Below are 24,047 nucleotides of genomic sequence, written 5' to 3' on the forward strand. Positions count from 1 at the left end.
AAAATTAAATTACACATTTAAAGCATTTCTCACGTGAAAACACTTGAAGATTACACGTAATATGTTTAATTTATCTTCCATCCACATATTTATCTAAAAAATTAACGAGAACGGGACATAACGCATTTTAAACAAATTGAAAGAGCGGTGATAGAGTGTTCGTGAAAGGGGAAAGCCATAATGAGGTTTCGTTTAACTAGAAAATCGACATGACTTATACTGAAAGCGATGAGCAAAGCAACGACGAGAAGATCCACAGCCAACGGCGCCGGTGGTGTAGTGGTAAGCGTGATTACCTCTCACCCCAGCAGGCCTGGGTTCGATCCCAGTCGGCGCCGCCGGGATGTTCTGAGGCATAACATCTCTGATCACGCCTTCCTTCGGATGGGAAGTAAAGCCGTTGGTCCCCGGTTCATGAGTTGATGGGTCGATAGGTAGGGTCCAGGTGTGGGAGCTGCCTTTCTGGCACGTCGGTAGCATTGGTGCTCAGCACGGAAAACAAAATCGACGGAAAAAACAAACCAAAGGAAAAAAAAAAAGATCCACAGCCAGCGTTTCCTTCTAAACGTGCTTCTTTTTCATTACCATTTCTTGCTTATAGTCTAGCTAGGCGTTATAGAAATGAAGCGTTGAACATGTGTGTATGAGAGAAATAAAACTCGAGCTCATTTTAGAGCTTCGGAAATGTAGAGCCCTGCACATGATTATTCAATTACTTTGACGTAATGGAGACGCATTGTACTTTAAATGCATAAACATGAGACACCGATGCGACATGATGTTAAAAAAATGTCTCAAAAACGAAAAATAATGTTTTTAATATGCTGGTACATCATGTAAAAAAGTATAAGCTTTCCAATAAAAATATAAGAAGGGGGGTGTCTTTGGTCTCAATACTGTAAAAACCACAAAAAAAACTTATCATGTTTGGTACATTTGAAAAGAGCCGTTTTGATGTTTTATGGCCCGCAAAAGGTATAGGTACCCAAGTAACAATCTAAATGCTTGGAAGATTTATTCTTATTTTATCATTGTTTTATCATAGCATCCCTTGCAGCCTGTGGTTGTATTATGCTTTTGTGTGGTTGTCATAAAATCAGGCCGTCAAGTCGTCTATAAAACTGTTTTATGACTACTAAATTAAAACTCGAGGTTCATAGTTTTAACGGTAGCTGTAAGGTGGTTATGTGTCACTACTTATAACTAAAGAATAAAACCAGAACAAAACATGCAATTATGTTTTACATATTTTTCATGACTGATATAAAACTTGAAGCACTCTTATACCACAGACAAACAGACATATCACTCATAAGTTGTTCATCGAACAAGTACCGTGCGGGACCGAAATCCGTACAGCACCGAAATCCGTACACCCTGTTGAATTTGTTTATTTATATGCATCATAACAATGTAAATATTATACATTAATACATATTCATGTTCATTCATGCATTAGCTTGATGTTTATGTCAACAATTAAGCAGTATGTCATGCAATTAAAATAAGAAAAATAAAAACCTTATCACGTGTCGGGCATTTCTATCAATCGGTTGCGTTCTTAACGATTTTCTAAGAAAATCTCTCGGATTTACTTCCAGTTGTTAAGCGTATTTAAGTGATTTTTGCAAGTAGTTTCCTGAAGGTCGATCGGAAAGGTAAGTGTTTATCGTTTTATATCTCAATGCTAAGCAATGGATCATTCATATGGTATTTATTTATCAAAATTAGTACTGTACGGATTTCGATCCATATATAACAGCTGATTCTAAATCCGTACACTTGTGCATTCACAATGACGACTTCACTTTATCCAATGTTTTTCAGCAGATCATGGAAGCTAAATACACGCCGGAGGATTTGGAGAAGACTATGGCAATGATGCGTGCGGGGAAATCTGATCGAGAAGCATCCAGGGATTTTGCCGTTCCATTTACCACCATAAGAGATGCCGTATTGAATCGCTACTCTCTTATTTTATTCGTATTGTAAATGTTATATTATTAATATCTTTTAATGAAGAGCGTCAAGAACCAGCCAAAAAGGAAAACAGCGCAGCTCCTCTACACCAACACGCATATACAAATTACAGAGAGCAGACAGAAATGGGCAAGAGAGCATTCCCAACAGCAGCCACCAGCGAGGAATGGACGGAAATATACATGAAAGTGAACGGGAGAAAATTAATAAAGAGAACGCAACGAAACAAAGGATTGAGGAACGACAAAAGAAAAAGGTTGAGCGAGAGAGGAAGAGGAGGAAGAAGATGAAGAAGAAGAAAGAAAGCTGGAAGCAAGAAAGCATTATAACTTGAAAAAGCAATGGCAACAATGGAGACGAAGCAGAAGAAAGCTGCGGAAAAGAAGCCATGAAAGATCTGCATTTTTATAATTATTACTCTTTTGACGTTTTAAATTAAATTAAGTTTTAGTCGTTAACTAACGTTTATTTTATTTTTCATGCACAAAACGAAAAATTAATCTTTGATGTCAGCTAATTGTCTTTTTTTGTTGGTTTCTAAGATGGTTGTAATTTTTTTTTTCACTTTCACGCCATTAAGGGCTACCATCTTAGGAACCGCTTATTCTATCGCTTGATGCCAGTGAGTTGGTGGAGCGTTTCCATTATCGGTGTATTAAAGATGTTTCGGCAGTCTTCTCTTCAGTTTACTATTATTGATTCGACAACATTGTCCAAGCTACACCGCCCAGTTTAGTCCCGGTTAATAATGTTTTGTAGCGTTGAGCTGGAGTGCCCTAAGTTCCAAAGTATTGCGCATCTTGCACGTTACCACATGTCAAATTTCAAAGACCTCGAAGTTGTGATGGGAGGTAAACTCTAGTAATAATATTTAACCCAAAGCACTGGTATAGAATAAAATTTGGAGGAAATGAATCCTTAAACATGATATTAGTTAGCATAAAAATCCAGAGCAGTCACCTTCTTAAATAAAAAGAAATCAGTTACCTTTCCTTTGATTTGATTGGAGCATCAATTAATCTAACGCTGATATTACAAGCTAAAAAAATAAAACTAAAAAAATGAACTGGAACCTTTGACGAATGATTCTTATGTAAAATCGTACGCTGAATCCAACAAAATAAATATCAATTATTTTAACGCTAAATTAGAGGTAAGAAATTTTTCGTTCGATCAATTGAACATCAATTGTCAGTGAGATTAGTGGTATTGTTATTATTTAATAGTTTTTTTTTAAGTTTTCCTTAGAAAAATTGAATTTCTGCTAATTTTTTAAGCAATGCAAATAAAAATGTTTATTGTGGTTCTACCATTACTCTCACGAAAAAAGAAATTATGACGTTTAATTCGGCGTTAAAATAATTAATATTACTTCATTACAGCCGGAGGTATTTGTGGTTTTAGTAAACACGTTTTTTTTAAAGTGATATTTCATTTTTTGGCTATATCTCAAAAACTATCCTACTGAGATTTTTTTGCACAACATTTTTGGATTCAGCGCACGATTTTACATGGGAAATGACCATCAGCGTACAACGTTCAAATATGCTGTAAACTAGTGTATTTAAACGAGTATATCTGTTTTGGACTCCTAGGCAAGCAACTTCTAAATAAATACTTTATTCAAGACAGCAACATGTTTTTTTTTTCATTGATTTAGATCGATTTACATGCATGTACGGATTTTGATTCATGACTGTACGGATTTTGATTCATCCTCAACACAGTGTACGGATTTCGATTCAAAATTGTACGGATTTTGATTCAATCGTAGAACGCTGTACGGATTTTGATTCAAGAGATGTGCAATTTTAACACCTGGTGTTTGCAAATAATGGTAAAATAAAGATAAATGTATGGGGAAAAGATGTGATAAAGAGCATAATGTGATAGCATTATTTAGTATTGACAGTTAATGATTCTCTAGTGCTTAGGTGTACGGATTTCGGTCCCGCACGGTATTTAGCGGTTAATTTAAAAATATCAGCATTTCTTACATCTAGATTACAAGAGAAAATAAGAGATTTTTTGAAATGTTGACTTTTTGACTGCACCTAATAAAACCAGTGAGCTATCTATAGAGCTAACATATACATTAGGTTTATAAAGAGAGAGAGAGAAAGATAATACTAATACTCGACTGAGTAAACGATTCATTAGGTTTATGTTATGCTTTAGAATTCCAATCTAGGAGAATATGTTTTTTTAGAAGCAGCAAGTTATAACGAAAAAAAAATGTCACCGTATGAGAAAATTTCACACAATATAAATAATTACGCTTTAATTGATAGACGATAGAACACTTACATACATCTATGTATAATTAAATAATATGTGATTGAGTATTGTTCAACAGTAAAAACAGTTTTATACTAAATAGATAATATTTAAATGATTCTTTAATATATGGTGCTAATGTAGACAAATTCAAAATATTTCTATATTTTAATATTCGTATGGCGCACTGAATGTATGCTCCTATTAAGGGGTTACGCTAACCTGCAAACTTTCAAAAAATCGATTTTGTTATTGTCCTAATCGAAAGTATATAAAGTCAAGAATATTTCCTCAAAAGATCAAGTTGATCCGATGAAAATTGTGAAAGTTATGCGACGTACAAAAATATTCACTTATAGTGGACTAAACCCAACTTGAAACTTTAAACGCGATTATCTCGGAATCATATTTTCAAAGCCGGTGCCAAAAATTTCTCGAAATGTATACATTCGATTCGTCCGATTCGTTTTGATTTATGTTCAGTACTACTCTGTGCAGTCCACGATCGTTCGGGTCTATCATTTAATTTCGATTTTTTACAGCCGATCAAAGACAAATTTTAAGGATCAAAAATCGGCACTTCAACTTTGAAAGGCCGCCATTTTGTCAAAAAAAATTTAAAAAAAAACCGAACGATCAAGAACTAGTTTAATACATGCTTAACGATTTGGCATGGTTTTTTTTTCAGATGATTACATCACAAACCGCAGTTGGCACCGCAAAAAGCGTTTTTTAGAACATCGTCCACGGGGAGCAGCCGTGCGGGGCACCAGGACCTCGTTTTTACAGCATCGACTGATAAATGTACCATTTAAAGTGTGTTCAATAAACGGCAGAAAACCGATTTTCAATATGTTGCGTCGTTTTCGAGAAAAAAAAATCCAAACTTTCGCTTTTTTCGGTCTTGTAGGTAGGCGTAACCCCTTAAGTATAATAATTACCGTAAATGCTCTGCTCTGAAGCATACACAGATTGGTTCCAAATTGTAATAAAGTCGTCCTATTTTCAATGCACAACAATATCAGCTACTATTAAAAACTGATGGTTGTTGCTTGCGGGGAGCCTGTCCAACGGTCCGCAAGTCGTATGTTGAGCGATCGATATGAACACGTTCGAAGTTTCAAAGGAAATGCGGCTTCGGCTTGTTTCGTTTGGGTGGTACCAACTATGTGATGGCTGTGTTAGCAAGGACACCTTGTGGTCTAAGCATATGTATGGGCAATTTAGAAGCTTCCAATTTAAGTTAAATTACTTAGCTGTTTAACTACTTTCATTATTTGTAATATATGCCCCAACATTGCTGAAAGAAACCCCCGTCGAATGGTATATTGCATGACATATTTCACATTAATGCTTTGGGAAATAAGGGTTCAAAATCTGTCCACTTTTCGCTACATGTTCATTTTTCGTACTCGCACCCCCATATAGAAAACAAAGCCATAGTCTTACGTCAAAAAGGTTCCCACAATACCATTATAATACCAAATTTTGCAAACGCCACACAGTTTAACCACACACGTATTTTTTTTTTCCAAATATCCATTTTTGATATTTACAAAATATTTTACATGAAATTTTTTGGTAATACTCTTAGGTATTTTACGTCTTATGGCATGCTGATCAACACCAAATTATGGTATCAGATCAGAATTAGGTATTCATGAGGTATTTTCTCCTGCTCGGGTAGTGGTAGGACCTTTGAATTTTTTCAGCACATTGCTAAGCAATACAATGCAATCAAATAATGTAGGTAGAAAAAAACTTTGATTAGACATCTTATAAGGATGTGTCCATTCCATTGCAAACAGCAACACATATTTAGTTTATTAGTAGATCAAACAGCCAGTTTTGAAAAAAAATCAAAAAGTAAAATTTCATGCAAATTTCATCAAGGAGTTTTTTTTTATCTCTTTAATGTAGTTTAAAAAAGCTTTAAGTTTTGGTATGCAAAATTCAACAACGCAATAATCACCGATGAGATTTCCGGTTAAAAAATTTATTGCTTTATATGATGGATTTTTAATTGTTCTTATTGTTATTTTTATATTATTCTTATAACATTTAGCATTTTGCAGATTAGCAATCAAAAACGAACTTCTTACAGATATAAATTTCCTCAACACTTTTCAATTGCTAAACGAATTGTCAGTTAGTGTAGCCAAACGAGCATGAAGTCATCATAGTGTTGTTTGTGGGAGAAGTATTGTAATATTATGAGCACAAAACGCTTTCCACACTTTACATTCCGATGTATTTCACGGACAACAGAAGAAGGAAATATAAAGCGAACCATTTCTCGACTGATTGTTGCAAAGATTTGCTTGCACTTCATTTTGAAGTTTTGCGCACGAAACAAAATAAAACAAAATTGCACAACGAAGAGCTCTATGATAAAATGAACTTTTTTCACGGATACCAGTAAGCTCATTTATTTTTCGTGGTTGCTAAAACCACTTTTCTCAAATATCTTTGTAGACTACTTCAAATAACTTTTGACGTAGGACTACGTCTTTGATTTCTATTTGGGGGTACACTTTGTGAAAACCGAAAATGGAACATGTAACAAATTAAGAAAGATTTTGAACGTTAATAACTCAGCTGCCTCTGGTCCAATTTCAATAATTTTATCACCAATCGATCAGAAATATGGCTACGCATCGATAACAATGCTTACGAATGTTGATTTTCAACAAGACACTTTTGAAAAACTGGTAAATGTCCAGAATTGTCCAAAAACGTTGAATTAACTAACAAATCCACCAATTACCTACATGTATATGCTGCTTCCCCAGCACAGTCGTCAGAGATTAGTAAGTAGACGAAACAAGTCGAAGTGGCATTCGCCTCCGATCCTCGGGCGCGTGCGAATAGGGAGGATGGAATTGCGAAATATTTTGCACACTCATCGCCATACTCAGAACCACACGCTCCTAACGACCACACCACTGTGTGGTGGTGTTCGGTCGTCGAAATTAGTAGCAGAGTAGCAGTGCTTTCGGCGTGTGGCGTTGAAAATTGTTCTCCAGTAACAACGAAAGGCTGCCTGCAAGCAGCAAGCTGCAGAGCCCACATAAGCAACCATCAAAGGAGGAAGAAGCTGCAGCGCTATGCTATGGATCGGAATCAGTAGCTCTTCGTGAGTCGCTGCAGGTCGGTCATCTATGCCAAGCGTGTCACCCTCGCTCCAAACGAAATACAGCTTGACAGCCTCATCCGTGTTGAACACGCAGCTCAGAATTACTCAACCATCACTACAAAACGGTCCTTTTCAGGGCCACCAAAAATTTGTTGAAGAGTATTATTTGGACATTGGTCAAGGTCATCAGTTCCCGCAAGCAGCTAGCTATCAAGGCTCAACCTGTCTATAGAAGGTGTGGAATTGTAGGCCTGAATATATTGGTGCAATTAGTTTTTCCTCGGCTTTCATTCCGCACGATTCGTTTCTTTCGTTTAATCAATCACCCTTGTTGTGACGTCGAAAAGATTGTTTCAATCAGCGCTTACATATGAAATTTAATGTGGATTATAGAATTTTTTGTATGAAACCAAAATTTATGAATAGTTTGCCACTAAATGTTGAGATAATTGATTGATTATTGAATTATCACACTGTATACCATGAAAAAGCAGCCTGTTTGTGAGTTTTTGCCTGTTTTCAAGTAAGGAGTTATCATAAAAACAAATCGCCAAACAAAATCATCATGCAGAACTAGCTAGGATTTGTTTTACTTCATATTTAACAAAATTGCTCCCGAGTGTTAAGACATCGTCTCCCGCAAAGTTTACATTTTTCCCTCTACCAACACATACATCAGGACTAGATAGATCTCTACAGGATCTATAGAATCCACGTAATTTCAAAAAACCAAAATGCACAGCATTACGAAAAGAGGTCAGGTTTCGACCAATAGCAGATAGATTTTAATTCATAACAAGCCAAACGATTGGAAATTTATCTACCAATCTGTTAAAATGAACATTTAGTTAATTTTCAATAGCTCATTATTGAAAAATACCAAATGTCCAACTGTTGCAATGGTGATCAAAATTATCACCGAATGTGTGAAAACAGTGCATTCCCTAACACAGACTTAAAAATCCAATTCGATTCCTTTTCAGGACCACCATAAATTTGTTAAGAGTATTATTTGGACATTTGTCAAGGTCATCAGTTCCCGCAAGCAGCTAGCTATCAAGGCTCAACCTGGTATCTATAGAAGGTGTGGAATTGTAGGCTCGAATGTATTAGTGAGATTAATCATCGTCCGACCATTTTCCAGAACACACTAGTAGGAAGTGTTAAAAATCCATAGATAATTTGAGAGAACTGGGAATAATTCGCTTTGGGTGTATATTCAGTTCCCAGAAAGCCAATAAAATCAAATTTGTGAGAAAATTAGCTCTCACAAGTTCAATCTCTCGAAGTCCCTCCTTTTTTACATATTCTGCACAAACGATACTTTCCGCCCCGCCCCATTCATATAAATCGCAAGGAAATCCTGTGAGGAGTGAATTGAATACACTTTAATACCAAAATGCACAAAACTTAAACATTCATAAATAACAAAAAATCAAAAGCCATCTTTTAAAGTCGAGTAGATGAATCGAAAATACTCAAGTTGACAGTCCCTTGGATTCTCTTAATCAACTTTCTCTTTAAAATAAATACTACAAATTTGATACGCTTACAAATAAAAAACGGAGGGAGTTAAGATAATTGATGATTGATCAATTAAAAGAACTAAATGTTCACATTTGTTCCGTCCACTAGCGGTCCTACGTCAAACTTCCGTTCGTGCCCCTAGGCACAGACCCTTCTGCTTTTTTTTATCACTACTACTAATAAATCATCAAGATAGTCAACGTTCATTACACTTTCAAAAAGTAAATTACTCATATCACATCAAATAGTCGTATAAAGGCTAACAACCACAACGAGCTTTTTTCAGAAAATAATTCGAAAACCCGTTTTATTCAGCAATGTAGGTACTCTGTTTTTCAGCATTTATTCGATCAATATGCTTACATGGGGCTCTAAATTGATTGCTTGAGCAGTATCTGCAGTATGGACACTAAATACTTACGGAGGAAACTGATGATTCCTTAAACGTTCGATTTTTTTAGAAAATGGTCAAATTCCAAAGTTTTGTTCAGGATTATTGCCTTTCTTGTATTTTTTGAAAATATGCCTGATCAAACTGTCTTTTGCCAAACAGTATACTTTTCATTTTACAGATCAAATTCGTAGTTTTTAATTACCTAATATCGTAAAAACAATTAATGTGCAAATAATTTAATGCAAGATTATTAGTAAGCGGCGCCGGTGGTGTAGTGATAAGCGTGATTTCCTCTCACCCCAGCAGGCCTGGGTTCAATACCAGTCGGCGTCGCCGGGATGTTCTGAGGCATAACACCTCTGATCACGCCTTCCTTTGGAAGGGAAGCAAAACCGTTGATCCCCGTTTCATGAATTGATGGGTCGATAGGTAGGGTCCAGGTGTGGGAGCTGCCTCCCTGGTGTCGGTAGCATTGGTGCTCAGTACGGAAAACAAGATCGACGGAAAACAAATCAAGGAAAAAAAAAAGATTATTCGTATGTTTTTCACCCTTTTGAATATATTTATGCTCATTTTATATAGGCCCTATCATATCAAAAATTTATAAAAAACGCAATAGTAGAAATAATTTATTAATTTATTTAGATATATGCGACCAACTGAATTTAGCTATCAGTACTGCATTTGAAGAACACACAGATAAAAATTCTGAATTTTATTTGTGATGTAAACATTCATTCACGTAGACTTGTATTTCATTTCACGCAACCGAGCAAGTTGCAAACAATGTTGTTTACAAATATGGGCTTTTGTATACAATATTTGCTACATTGCATGAAATGTGTCAGAACTTTACACGATATATAATGTAAACGTATATGATATGTGACGCTCAATTTATGTGCATAATATTGAACAGAAATTTACACTACTTTTTCGAACTGTGTATAATGCAAAAACAGAACATGTAATAAAGTCCTGTCCAAAGAACTTCTTTAATTACGTAAAAACCAAATTAAAATCTGACAATTTTCCTTCAATAATGCAACTCGACGAAAATGTCGGTGATAGCTCGGAAAAAAAACTGCAATCTATTTGCATTTTTTTTTTCAAGAAATCTATACGACATTTTCTGAAGAAGATCGCGACTGCGATTATTTTGCATTTTTTCCAGAATTTTCAAGGGACATTGGCCTCAATCAACTTCAAGTGCAGGATATTTTGCAGGCTTTAAAAAAATTAGACGCCTTAAAAGGTCCTGGACCTGATGGAATTCCTCCAGTATTTATTAAATGGAACTCACTGCTCCATTGTTCTGGATATGTAATATGTCCCTGGAATCTGGAACCTTCCCAAAAACTTGGAAAAGCTCATTCCTAGTGCCTATCTTTAAATCTGGCTGAAAATCTGACGTACGTAATTATCGTGGTATAGCCATTATCTCTTGCATTCATAAACTTTTCGAGGCAATTGTCAACGAAAAATTATTTCTCCAAATCAAAAATAGAATTACTGACATGCAACACGGCTTTTTCAAGGGTCGCTCGACCTCGACAAATTTACTTGAATTTATAGACTATTCATTGAATGCAATGTGTCACTGCCAAAAGCTACTTTCTTCTCTGATTAGAGAGTCTTTCGCTTTTGTGACACCTATGCCAAAAAACTGCTTCTTGAAGTTACTTTTTTCTCCGTTAGGAGAGAAGTTTTCACTTCTAAGGATCGAGAGTTTTTCGGATTCAATGAAGAACCTGGAGTAAGCTTCGAACTTAACTTTATTTTCAATTTCTGTACAAAGTGATCTTAGGTCTACGTATTGCATAAGTGATTTATAATTATGTAAAAATCTTTCCTGTTCTTACGGAATTTTCCATGTCCCTTTAAATACCGGGCCTTTCACTAGTTTCCTAACTTTAAGTTGAAAAAATGCCACTTGTCCTTCAAAGGGCTAACTTATATATTGAGTCCTTATGTACTATGTCCTTTTCAGAACCGGGATTTGGTCGTCATTTTTCTAAATTTATTGGTTTATTTTACTCAGGTCTGAAAAGGTTAACAAATAAGAATTTGAAACATTTGTAGCGCTTAAACAGTAAATCATATCCTTCCTTAAGGATAAACCGAGAGGGAAAATTATGCCTTATGGTATACGCACGTGGGCGTGTTATTCTTCACTCGAAAGCATGAGCATTCCTAGATAAATAGTGCAGGCATATTATGTAAACGAGCGATCGTTTTTGTTTTACTCTACTTTTCATTTCATTTTCTTGAAACTGGTATCGACATCAACGGACCTTGTGCAACTATGTGGATTTGCTTATGGCTTTGATCTGTAGATTAATTGTCTCGCGGTAACACAATGGATAATGGAAACCACGTAGAAGCTCTCTATACAGACTTTAGCAAGGCATTTGACCGCATAGACATACCAATGCTACTTTTTAAATTGCAAAAAATTGGAATTGAGTCAGGGCTCCTAAAATGGGCTGAATCATATTTAACTAACCGCCAACAAATAATTAAATTCAACGGAAAGAAATCGAGTCCAATTCAAGTCACTTCAGGCGTCTCCCAAGGCTCTCATTTGAGACCTCTTCTTTTTATTCTATACGTAAACGACATTTCTTTCACTCTCAAAAAACTTAAATTGCTTATTTATGCCGACGACATGAAGCTCTTTTTGGAAATAAGAAATGAAGAAGACATCAATATATTCCGGAATGAAATACACATATTCTACATATGGTGCAAAAAAAAGTCTACTAGAATTGAATGTACAAAAAAATGTTTCTTAATATCAGGAAAAGAACAACTTCAAATATTTCAATTGCACTAGGAAATCAAAATGTGAAAGAGTTAGGGATTTAGGAATTATCTTAGACTCTAAACTAACTTTCATAGACCATTACAAAACAATTATTCACAGGGCAAATAACATGCTAGGCTTTATCAAGCGCTTTTGCTATAACTTTCAGGACCCATACACAATTAAAACACTATATATTGCCTATGTGAGGTCAATACTGGAATATTGCAGCATTGTATGGTCTCCTTTTTCAATCACGCACGAAGAAAGATTAGAATCCGTACAAAAACAATTTCTATTATACGCTCTTCGTAAATTAGGTTGGACATCACTTCCTCTTCCATCATATGAAGCACGCTCGCAGCGCATTGACTCCACAGAACTTTTATCAAAATTAAATTTCCATGCACCTACTCGGCAACTCCGAAATCGAAATTTATTTGCCATAAAACACCATCGCACAAATTATGCAAAATATGGGCCATTACCCGAGTAAAGTTAGAGATCAAATTGAAATCAAAATTTACTGTTATGATGTAACTTATTTTGAATACTCCATTTGATCTCATTTTGGTTGACTTAACGGTTAACACAGCAAAAATGAGAGCACAATTTTACACTGTTGAATCAAACGGAAAACTTATTCTGCTTTCAATGAAATCAATTTGATTACTGATTTTGCATTCACAATGTTTAACTGAATACGAGCCTTTCGTAAATCGTTAGCATCCATGCTTCTCACGCTGAAAGATTTGAGCTCAAATGTCACCTCGGGCTAGTCACGAATGACCTAAAATGTGTTAAACAAAACAAATAAACAATAATCGTTAGTTCAACGACAGATGAACTTCAATCAAATTTTAAACAAGAAATTAACAGCAGAACTTCAAGTTAAGTTGCTTTGCTTTAAAAAGTCTTGACTGCATAATGAAAGCACAATATGATATCAGACTTCTGTCGCGACAATTGAAATCAAAATGAGTTTTCATGATGATAGGAACTGCAAACTTTAATATTGATTTGCTTTCATTTTGTTAACCGACTTTGCTCGGGTAAACCGCATGATGGCCTCTTACAATCAATACTGCGAAACCATTGACTTTACAATGTCTCGGCATAAACTAAAACAATATTTTTACTCCATAAGGCATTATAACTCATAAAAAATAGGAAAGCTGACACTGCTTGATTTTTATTAAAGAAAAAATTATACTTTTAACCTTTTGTCCAAAGTTGACGAAATAAATAAATAAATTTAAGAAAACAAAACTGTATTCTAATATGTACTAGTCTACGTTGGTTGACGAAATAAAAAAATAAAAAAATTAGAGGGTTGTGCACGACCGCAGTATGACAACGAACCACGCAAAATTGATGTTTGTCATGCATTTTTGACTATTATACTTATTATTATGAATGGGCGGGGCAGGAAGTTTCTTTTGTGCAGAATATGTAGAAAAGGATGGACTTTGGATGTTAATCTAATTGCATATATAGAGATACCAGATATGTTTTACAGTCAATTGTTGGTAATTCATCGAGTATGTCTCCTCTTAAGCATTTTTTTTTTTTGAAAATTTTGGCTCTGCGTGTAAAAAATTGCTTTTACTTCTATTATAAGTAAAACCAATTTTTTACAAATTAAATTGTGGTTGCTTAAAATTTATTCCCCGAAAAAAAGTGATCGTCAAAGTCGATGTCTTTCTCAGGTTGTTGTTGGGGGGGGGAGAGGTTGTTGTTAAGGAGGGTCTCATTCCTCATTGTGATCCACCTTCAGCCGTTGACTTGGTTCTGCTTGCTGCAGGACCTAGTGCCACGCCGTCAGAAGCGGTAATGAGCAGAGTCAGGAAATCAGCGCTGTTTTATATCTTTTTAGGTTCAAGCAGAATGATATGCAACCAAGTAGTATTTCGTTTGTGGAAAACGTTTAGTTCATGAAAACAGTGATAAAATTATCATTTGCGCATTTTTTAAAAGTTTTTTGATTAAAAATTGGAAAAGTATTTATTTCAGCAGATTTTTTAAGTAATATCCTATCGATTGGCGTATTTGGATCTTAATTTCATCTATAAATGACAAAGCTACAAGCGTCCAAAACCTAACACTATTTCACCACACATATTTTTTATTTGTACCCCAGTATAGTCGACAAAGACGTAGTTCTACGTCAAAATAAATAAATATCCTTTGGCATTCCACATTAGACTTTTAAGCAATCACCGTATGATATTTTAACTTGAACGTTTTTTTTCTCTACATTGTCTTCAACAGAATATTACGACATCCAGATTAATGATTTGATACTTGAAGTCCAAGTCCGCGGAAATCCACCTCCTACCATTAAGTGGTTCAGAGATGGAATTGAACTAGACGATACGGAAGGCGAGAAATTTTTCCAACTTAGAGAACCACAAGGCATTCACAAACTTACAATACATGACCCTCAAATAAAGGATCAAGGTCGCTACATGTGTGAAGCCGTGAATTTAGCTGGAAAGGATTCTATCAAGCATGAACTCAGGAAATTTAATAAAGACGATTATACCCATGTGTACGGCATTTCACATCATGATCCCAGAGTAATGAAACACGGCGTATACGAAGAGCCACAAGAAGTGGTTGAACGGGAGCATAGAGAAGTTATATTTTTAGAAGATGGAACATATTATATGCGTGGTCAAACACCTGAGCATCTCTGGGAATTTGAAACTGACACAAGTGCAGAAAGTGAATATGAACCGTATGAGCCAACAACTGAAGATGAGAAACAGGAAAACGAAAAAAATGAAGAAGAAGATGAAGAAGAAGAAGAAGAAGAAGGAATCGAAAAAGAAGTCAAAGATGAAAAGGATGAAGACAAAACAAAAGAATCTAGTAAAAAAGAGACAGATATAGAGGAAGCTGAGACTGACGATAAGGCTGATGCTGACGATGAAGATGAAGAAGAATTATCAGAACAACCAGAACCTGCCCCTGTAATTAAACGTGGACCAAAGATCAAAAAGATGAGAAAGAAGAATGTATACAAACAAAAACAGTCGATTGAGCCTACACTTTTAGAACAGCAGCATTTAATTCCTGAACAATCACCAGTATCAGAGACTATTCAAAGTAAGGAAGAAGTAAAAACCGTTCCTCATGACGCACAACCAATAGAACCAATATCTAAAGAAGAACAAGTCCCTATAGAGGAAGCAAATGCACAACAAACAGAAACCGATCCAGTACAAGCTAATTTAGCAAAGGATAAAGATACTCTTAGAAAAGAACGATACCTTCGTTTATTCCCAGAATTTATACCGGTACCATCAAAACCAGAAGAGAGCAAAAATGCTCTAAAGTTTATTACAGAATTGCGGGACATTACAGTTTCAGATGGAAAACCAGCTAAATTATTTTGTACTGTTCTTGGTCCAAAACCGGAAATCAAATGGCTTAAAGATGGAGAAGTTATGGAGTTTACTAAAACTATCAAAAATCAATCACATGATGGCACTGGAATCGTAACCTTTGCTAAAGTATCTCCATTAGATGCAGGAATTTACACCGCTGTGGTGAAGAATAAGGAAAATGTTATCACCACTCATGCTACACTGACAATTGTTCAAAAACTTGAGGTACGTCTAGGAATGGGTCCAAGGTTTATAACTAATATTGACCAGCATTATGATTTTCGTGTCGATGATTTAATATTAGAGACACATATTAAAGGTGATGGACTTCTCATGATTCAATGGTTCTTGGACGGTATTGCGATTGAAAACAATGATAAATATATACAGATCAGGGAGCCAATGGGTGTATATAAATTGTGTATCCATAATCCACAAGCTAGAGATAACGGAAATTATATGATCAAAGTTACTAACGACTTTGGGACGGTAGAGCAAAAATACCATTTGCGATTCGAAGGTAAGACAGGGAAGCCTTCATATGGAATATTTCACGCTGATCCTAGAAGGCAATATGCCGATGACGAGGTTATTAAAGAGCCTAGGCAGTATCGTGAAGTCGTATTTTTGGAGGATGGTACATATTATGTTCGAGGTCACACTCCGGAACAATTTTGGGAATATGAAACGGATACCAGTGCTGAAAGCGAATATGAAGAATATGTTTCTGACGGTGAGCACAGTGTAGCGACTGAAGAAGAAGAAGAAGAAGAAGAAGAGGAAGATGAAAAAGAAGCAGCACAAGAATTAAACGTAGATTCAATACCGGTTCTGGACCAAGAAGAGATACAAACAATGAAAGAAGAACCTGGAAATGAAGAAACAGAAAAAGACGAAGATGAGTACGTAGAGCCAGAAAAGCCAGAAGTTATAAAACGAGGACCAAAAATTAAAAAGATGAGGAAGAAGATCAGCAAGTCAGCTATAGAGACAGCCCTGCAGCCTGCTGTTCAACCTAAAATTACAACACAACCTGAAGTACGCCCAATTGGCGAAGGTCAACCAAAAATGAGAATTAGTCAACGAATTGTCAGTGGTCAACCTCAAGAAGCTCCGGCACCACCTAAACCAAAAAGAAAACCAATTGAAGTGGAATTTATTAGCCGCCTGAGGAATCAAACCTTACTTAAAGGCAAAACTTTAAGTTTGAACTGCTGTTGTTCAGATAATCAGAAAGTGGAAGTAAATTGGTTCAAAGATGGTGAAAAATTTGAGATGAATAAGCGATGCGTAAGCGATGTTCACTTTGGGTTCATCACGTTGGAGATATACCGAACAACTGTGGAGGATTCTGGTATTTATGAGTGCCACGTAAAAACGGCAAATGGTGAGGCAAAGGACTCCTGCAAAATTATAGTGTTTGAAATACCTGATAAGGAAGTTGTTGAATTAGTGCCTCCAACATTTATCCATCCTTTGAGGGGTAAGTACAAATCATTACAAACTTTTCAAATAGACGAAATTTCTTTTGTAAACTTAGGGCCGTTTTCTTCACCTGCGGTTAAGGCTGAAACCTATATGAGTAAACCCTGATTAAGATTTAAGTGGAAGTGAAGAAATCGGCCATTAGTTTAATTAGCTTATGATGACGCACTTGTATTCCATGTTATGTTTGTACTTCTAACGAAATTAGAATCGGAACGGATCTGCCGTCATCAACCATAAAAATAATAAAAATAAAATAAATAACTTTGATATTTCTCTTTAAATTAATTTTCATATGTCATAGCCCATTAATGGTCATAGAACTTCGTAGTTCCAAGTTTTTAAATAAACTGTCGTGCCCGGTTTCGTTTTCCATGGTTGGACGGCTCAAAACAGCGTCTGTTCTCCATGTTGAGGGTTGCTTATTATTGTTCTTCTACCAGCGTTGGAGTCTAAACAGAGCTGTACACGAGCAACCAGCCTCTTTAGAAATGCAGATGTAATTACAGGACTAAATGATCGACAAAGACTTCCTCGATCAAAAACGGACTACGATTGAAAACTCGTAACTTGCAACTGCAAGTCACTATTAGGTTAAACTACGATGAGCTTCAATTCCGGAGCATCGAAGTCGTAGCGCTATATGAACTTTACTGTACGGGATAGTTGGTATGGCAAAGCGAGCATCTAGTAGTTATTTTCTACCTGACTTGTGGCACCACCAGCTGGGAACTGGATTTGTACTGCTGGGTAAGATGCGCCAGCGCGTGATTGATTCACGCGGCTAAAGGTGCGTGAAAATGCTTCCATCTCGTCGTCGGGTCTTAGTTCGTTTGGACAGTGCACGTTTATGATGCAATAGTTGAAGAAACAACACTTCATGCCCTGTAACGTGGGTAGATCACTTTTTCGTGGTACGTTACGGGATGTAAGATTTACCACTGATTCCTAGTCTTGACTACTAAAAACAAAGGGAACAGGATTTATAAGTAATCAAAGGAAACATCTTAGATCTCGTTACTGTTAATGCCTTTATAATAGTGATAAATCCTCGGCTTGCCTGGATCGAAGATGATCTTGAAACAAGGAAAAAAATAGTTAGTTAGCCTTTTTGATTCCTAATCTACTATTGTCTTTGTGATTCATAATATTCTATTCGTTGTTCCCTAGTTTGAAGTGGTTAAGACTAGGATTCTGGTGCATGGTTATCGGTTTCATTGCTTAATTTTGTTGCTAAGTAATCCAATTTTGACTGACAAAGAAGTGCGCCTTTGGAGGGTGCTGTCATTCTTCGAAAGGTGTTAATAGTGGAACCTTTCAATTTAAATCAATTCCTTGTGACGAATGCAAATATGATAACTGTATCAAAAGAGAACACTTGATCATTTCTCAATAGTGATGGAGTAATACGACATGCACTAAACTAAGGATACGGGATATACTACAACATATCAAATTACTGGTCGCAGTGGTTTTATGTCCCGAACAGAGGAAAAAAACCGCACTTGATCCTCAGAATTTACACATCCTCGTATTGGTCGGATACCACATCCGATGCAGTGTTGAGCATCGCCTACATGGTTCCCTCTCAAATATTATGCCACAGTAAATCACCGATAGCAAAATTGTTCATGGAGCAATTAACAGGTCGGATTCATGGGTGCCTGATTTCCTACATTCGGGAAGTTAAATCAGATTATGCATGAATTTCGGATAAACTGACGTGATTTGTCACGGTGACGAATAATTCAAAGATGTGCGTTGTCCTAGGAACACTCTCGAGTACCATAAAACGGGATGAAATTGATCACTACACCGTTCAATTTTCGTTTCTCAACAATCCTTTTTCATTATATTGTTATGAGATAAATTATTTAGCATATCATTAAGTAGTTTGAAATAATACATTTGAACGTTTCCCCTAACTAACTACTCTAAATATACTATTTTGAGGAAGTTATTAAATATGCCACTTTTAACTATTCCTAATTAATCTGGTGCTGTGTTAGGTGAAATGATTTGTTTTACTGAGATCAGATTTTGTTAAAATTACCGATTTTGTATAGTGATTTTATGTGAAAACTAATGTTAATTGCCTAAACTTAGGAGTTTTTGGAATAAAATATGAAGTTTTTCGTAAACCACAATTTTTGTTGTAATTTTAACACCAGATTCTTCTTGAGCGAAATGAAGAATAAATGCGAACTTCTGAATATTGCATTGCATAAAAAATTGCATGATCAACTTCCCCAGAATTGATCATTTGCATTTTTAATCTAATTTTGACATCGGAAACGTACATCAGTCTGAAGGCTGAAGTCAATCGGACTGAACTTGTTATTATTTCATCGAAGACAAAACACATTAGAGGAAGAGGTTCAAGAGAAGATAATGTTAGCCACTTCGAGTTCGGTTTAAGACGATAAAATTGAGGTGGTTTACGAGTTCGAGTATTTGGGCTCACTGGCATTACCGCCGATGATGACACCAGTGAAGCGTTGTCTTGGAAGTTGATTGACCCCACTAGTGCTCAACATCAAAAAGCAGTTTGGAGTTAGGGCTTCGTGCTTGCCTTTTCGAGTGGCATATATGTCAATGGCCTTGAATTCACCATTGATTCGGCATCGACAAGTGAAGTGACCAAAGTTTCTTCGTCAGGCTTACGTTCGTTAAACAGCGATGCTAACGCACACTTCACCGACCGAACCATGCGTTCCAAAGACCCCCCCATGTGTGGTGCAGATGGTTGATTGAAGCGCCATTGGGTAACATTGTTTGTGAACGTCGCTGCCAAGTTCATGCTGATTCCGCGTATTTGCTCTCATAACTAGCGGCTGACTCCAACGAAGTTCATCCCTCTATCGCTGTAAATTTCCGATGGCGCCCCCTTCCGTGCTATAAATCGTCGTATTGCCATTTACAGCACTCCATCGACAGATTGGATACCAGCTCAAGATGGATTGCCCGGATGGTCAAGCAGGTGAAGAGTGCGACCGAAGTAGTCAACTCCAACGAAACTGAACGGCCTCACGAACGGGATGATCCTTGTCTCTGGTAACGGTGCCATTCTAGGAGTTCGTGATGCCGCCTTGTACACCTTGCACCACGTACAAAACTTTCCAGCCTTCCGGAATGCCGCTCTTATCCCGACAAGTGAAATTTCTGGAGCATTTCGTTCACGGCTGTCTCTCCATTGTAATGCTTGTACTGCCGATGATCCCAGTCGATGATAAGTTGTGTTACGTAGTGGTTCTTAGGTAGCACGACGGAGCAGTTGAAGTCGTAGGGACCGTCCAAAAATCCAGCGATCCTGCCCTCCATTCTCACTACGCCTCGTTCATCCAGGAAAGCAGATAGCTTGAAGAGCTTGCTGGATTTTTCCAGCCGATGCTGTTCCAGCCCTCCGCTGGGTTGTTGGTTTCTCTACATCAAGATGACCTCATCCGCAAATTCTTCGTTCTACGCCATTCTGCATATATTCGCTTCCGCTCGCTGAAGTTCTCCTCGTGTTAGCAACTCCAAAACATTGGAAGCTTCTCTGCGTCGTTTTCGTTGTATCTGATCGATAAAACGATGGACGTAAGCTGCGATCTACTGGCATAGTTCCCACTTTGAGAATCGCCTGAAGTTCACGAACTGTTCGACCACGTTCTCTCGATGAATGTGCACTGGTCGCAGCTCCTCGGTCGTCTCTGTGGAAAGAGGTTGCTGTTGGGGCCACATATCTGGAGGATTCTGCAAGAAATCAGGTACGTGGAACCAACGGTGACCGTTGTTGGGCCGTAATCCATCCTTCCATTTAGTGCCTTCGGCTAAAAATCTCTTAAATAAAGAATAAAAAAAACCTTCCATTTAGTGGCGTCATCAGCATCATTCCACCGTGATGGGACATGTCGCCATTCACTCGTTGTCGTAGTATCGAGTATTTCTGCCCCACGAAATGCTATGAATTGTCGGTATTTACGTTGATCCGACTGCAACGAGCCAGAACGGTGCTTGAATCGCTCCAAAAGATCCGCCGCTTGATACGCAATGAATGGTTCTCCTCAACTTACTTTGCTAATCTGGCACCGAGAAGAGCAGCCTTCAGCTTTAATCGAGGGACAGAGAGTGGCTTTAGTGGGGCAACTTTTGTTTTTGACAAAATCAGAACGCAACGAACTTGACTTCTATCCACGATGCGAAAATATGCAGCTGCTACATACGGTTCTTCACTGGCATCAACAAAAATGTGGAGTTCTAACGAATCGTAGCTTTCAGGGTTATAGAATGGGAAATAGCACCTTGGAATTCGGATGGTATCGAGATGTCCCAGGAATCGAATCCATCGCAGCCATTCACTGAACAGTTCGTTGTTGATTTCACCATCCCATCTGATGTTAGACCGTCATACATTTTGAATTAGTATCTTGCCGTGGACCACAAATAGTGACACAAGACCAAGCGGATCAAAGATACTCATTACCGCCTGGAGCAGCTGCCTTTTTGTTGGAACGGTATCTCCTTGTAGAATTGGTACTAATTCTTCTCGAAACATTCCAATAAAGACAAATTCGTTCGTATCTGGTAACCAGCTCATTCCCAGCACGCGTTCGGATGTCAAAGAATTGTGAGCTTTGAAGCATTTCACTGGTTCTCCTGCCGAGTCCCCAACCTGTGCAAGAACATCTTTAGAGCTGGACATCCAGTTGCGAATGTGAAATCCTGCCTTGGCGTGAACAGTCCTAACTTGCAGCGCTAGCTCTACTGCTTCCTAGATTGTATCCAGACTGTCTAGATAATCGTCCACTTAGTGGTTGTCGACGATGGCGGCAGCTGCTTGTTGATACTGGTCTTCAAAGTCCTTTGCATTTCTTTTTTTGATGAACTGCGCAACAGAAGGCAACAAGTCGCGCCAAACGTTGCAACTTCCATCACATATATGTCCAGGATCATGGATGGATCGTCTCGAAACAGGATCCGTAGTGTCTGCCTGTCTTCTGGTTGGATTTTGAACTGGTGAAACATCTCTTTAACATCGCCACTGATTGATACTTGGCGTTGACGGTATCGAGAAAGAACAGATGTAAGGGACGTCAAAAGATCTGGCCCGGCCAGTAGGGCAGAATTAAATGATTGTCCTCGTACAGTGGCAGCTGCATCCCAAAACGGACCTTGTCAGGCTTCTTGGGGTGCACAACGACGCCCAGAGGTAAGTACCACACTCTGTTTGGATCTGAACCCAGTAGCTCATCCTGGGTAATTTTGTGTGCTTATCCTTTGTCCACGTATTAGACTAGCTGCTTCTTAACATTCTCATAAAGCTCAGGGTTCCACACCAACCGACGTTCCAATGATTTGAACCTTTGCTCTGCCATAGGTTTACTGTCCGGGAAATTAACATGGTCGTACCTCTTGTTTCAAAGCGTCCTATGGAAGACGAATCGTTGTATCCTCAAGAATCTTCCTGGATCACTGCTCGTTAGAACTTTCCAGCAAAGGAACCACAGCAACCCCAACCTTTTCAATGGAGAAAAACTACTTCACATCATCGTCCGGATTTCGATCCTCAATTTGCGAGTGGAACTGACATCGATCTGTCGTGTATGCTGCTCCGGGAACCTCAGGCTAATGAGGATGGCTGGAGTTGCGTTGCTTTAGTCTTGAAAGGGGAGGCCACGTAGGTATGGAAACTGATTGGATAACTGACCAAATGATAAGCTTTGGCTAGGAACGCCTAACTTTTCCACCGTGTGAGCCATTTTCAACACATGTTGGCGGCGAGAGCGAACACCTCGCGAATCATAACAACCTTGGCAAGCTGTCCGTCTGAACTGTCTGCAAACGTTCACTACAGTTTCCATGGGGAAGCTTTTGAACGTCACGTTGACAGCGTTGGAATGCCATTGGTACATGCTAAGTTAAAAGAAAGATGAAAAAGAAGCATATTATTGGAAAAGTTTGTAGTCAGTGATTAATAAAACAAATTACATTAAACTAGCATTTGAACGACACACAATTGTAAGTAAACGAAATTGAATTACATACATGGAACTAAATATTGTGTTGAATTAATAGACAATAACCGAGGATATACACAAGAAATTGCAACACGATAAACAAATTAAAATCGGACTGAACAATGTAAGATTTTTTTATATTCTACTTTACACTTAAAACTAATTAAAATAAAATTTACAACTTAAAGCATATTCCCACAAACTGGGTTTGCTAAAAAGACGTCCGAAGGTCTATGATTGTCGTGTGCCGCAACATTCTTTAAGATTGTTTAACCTCAATTCGGAGGGTTTCTTTCTTGCACTAGTGTACTGGGAACGAGAAGAATGTCGGGATCGAGAAAAAATAATCGGCTCAGCGTAGTACGCATGCTGTCGGAAGAGGAAAGCAACCGGTGAACACTCGTGTTTATTGCAGTTACCGTGGGGACGTAATTTGTGATTAGTCCCGGTCCCTTTCAAATTGTATCATTATTTATGTACGGTCCTTATATTTGAAATGACGTTTCACATTCATCTAGTGATGGCCGATTTTCATTCGAATGATCGAATAATCGATTAACGAACCGAAAAATAAAATATTTCTCGATGAACATTTCAAATGGTCCTATCTGCTTTGATCGATTCTCTTCATCGACTTTCTCTTTCGTTAATAACTCAGCTGCAAAACCTTTCCCTGCTGTATTTGACGTTTTGGACGCTAGATAAGAACCTCCTTTATCAAACTATGTGGTAGAATTAGCGCGAAATCTGTTTGCATAGCAGTGGTTATGAAAAGAGAAAGTCGATGAAGAGAATCGATCAAAGCAGATAGGACCATTTGAAATGTTCATCGAGATTTGTAATCGGTTATATCATGCCGATATAAGCATTAACTTCTCCAGAGGATCATCACAGATCGTTTCAAACATGTGCTGCACTCTCATTGGTGGAAAAATGACATCACAGCGAACAAAAAATAATCAATTAGTTGTTAATCGAATAATCAAAAAAATTGGACATCTCTGATTTTGGTGTGATTGTTTTGATAAAAAAGCGCGCAAAATTTCATCTG

At 37.4% G+C, this 24,047-nt stretch overlaps 1 protein-coding gene across 2 annotated transcripts in view; it reads left to right on the forward strand.

Annotated features, from left to right (window-relative positions):
• Positions 1-24,047, forward strand: part of LOC135714868 (muscle M-line assembly protein unc-89-like) — a 148,309-nt gene that overhangs the window by 109,902 nt on the left and 14,360 nt on the right. For both annotated transcript variants that reach the window (XM_065238279.1, XM_065238280.1), the window contains one exon: positions 14,392-16,995. In XM_065238279.1, the coding sequence (XP_065094351.1) occupies positions 14,392-16,995 (2,604 nt within the window). The remainder of the gene's footprint in view (positions 1-14,391; positions 16,996-24,047) is intronic.

This window comes from Ochlerotatus camptorhynchus, unplaced genomic scaffold (assembly GCF_037179485.1).
Source record: "Ochlerotatus camptorhynchus isolate MF236.1 unplaced genomic scaffold, CSIRO-AGI_Acam_v1.1 ptg000746l, whole genome shotgun sequence".
Lineage (NCBI taxonomy): Eukaryota > Metazoa > Arthropoda > Insecta > Diptera > Culicidae > Ochlerotatus > Ochlerotatus camptorhynchus.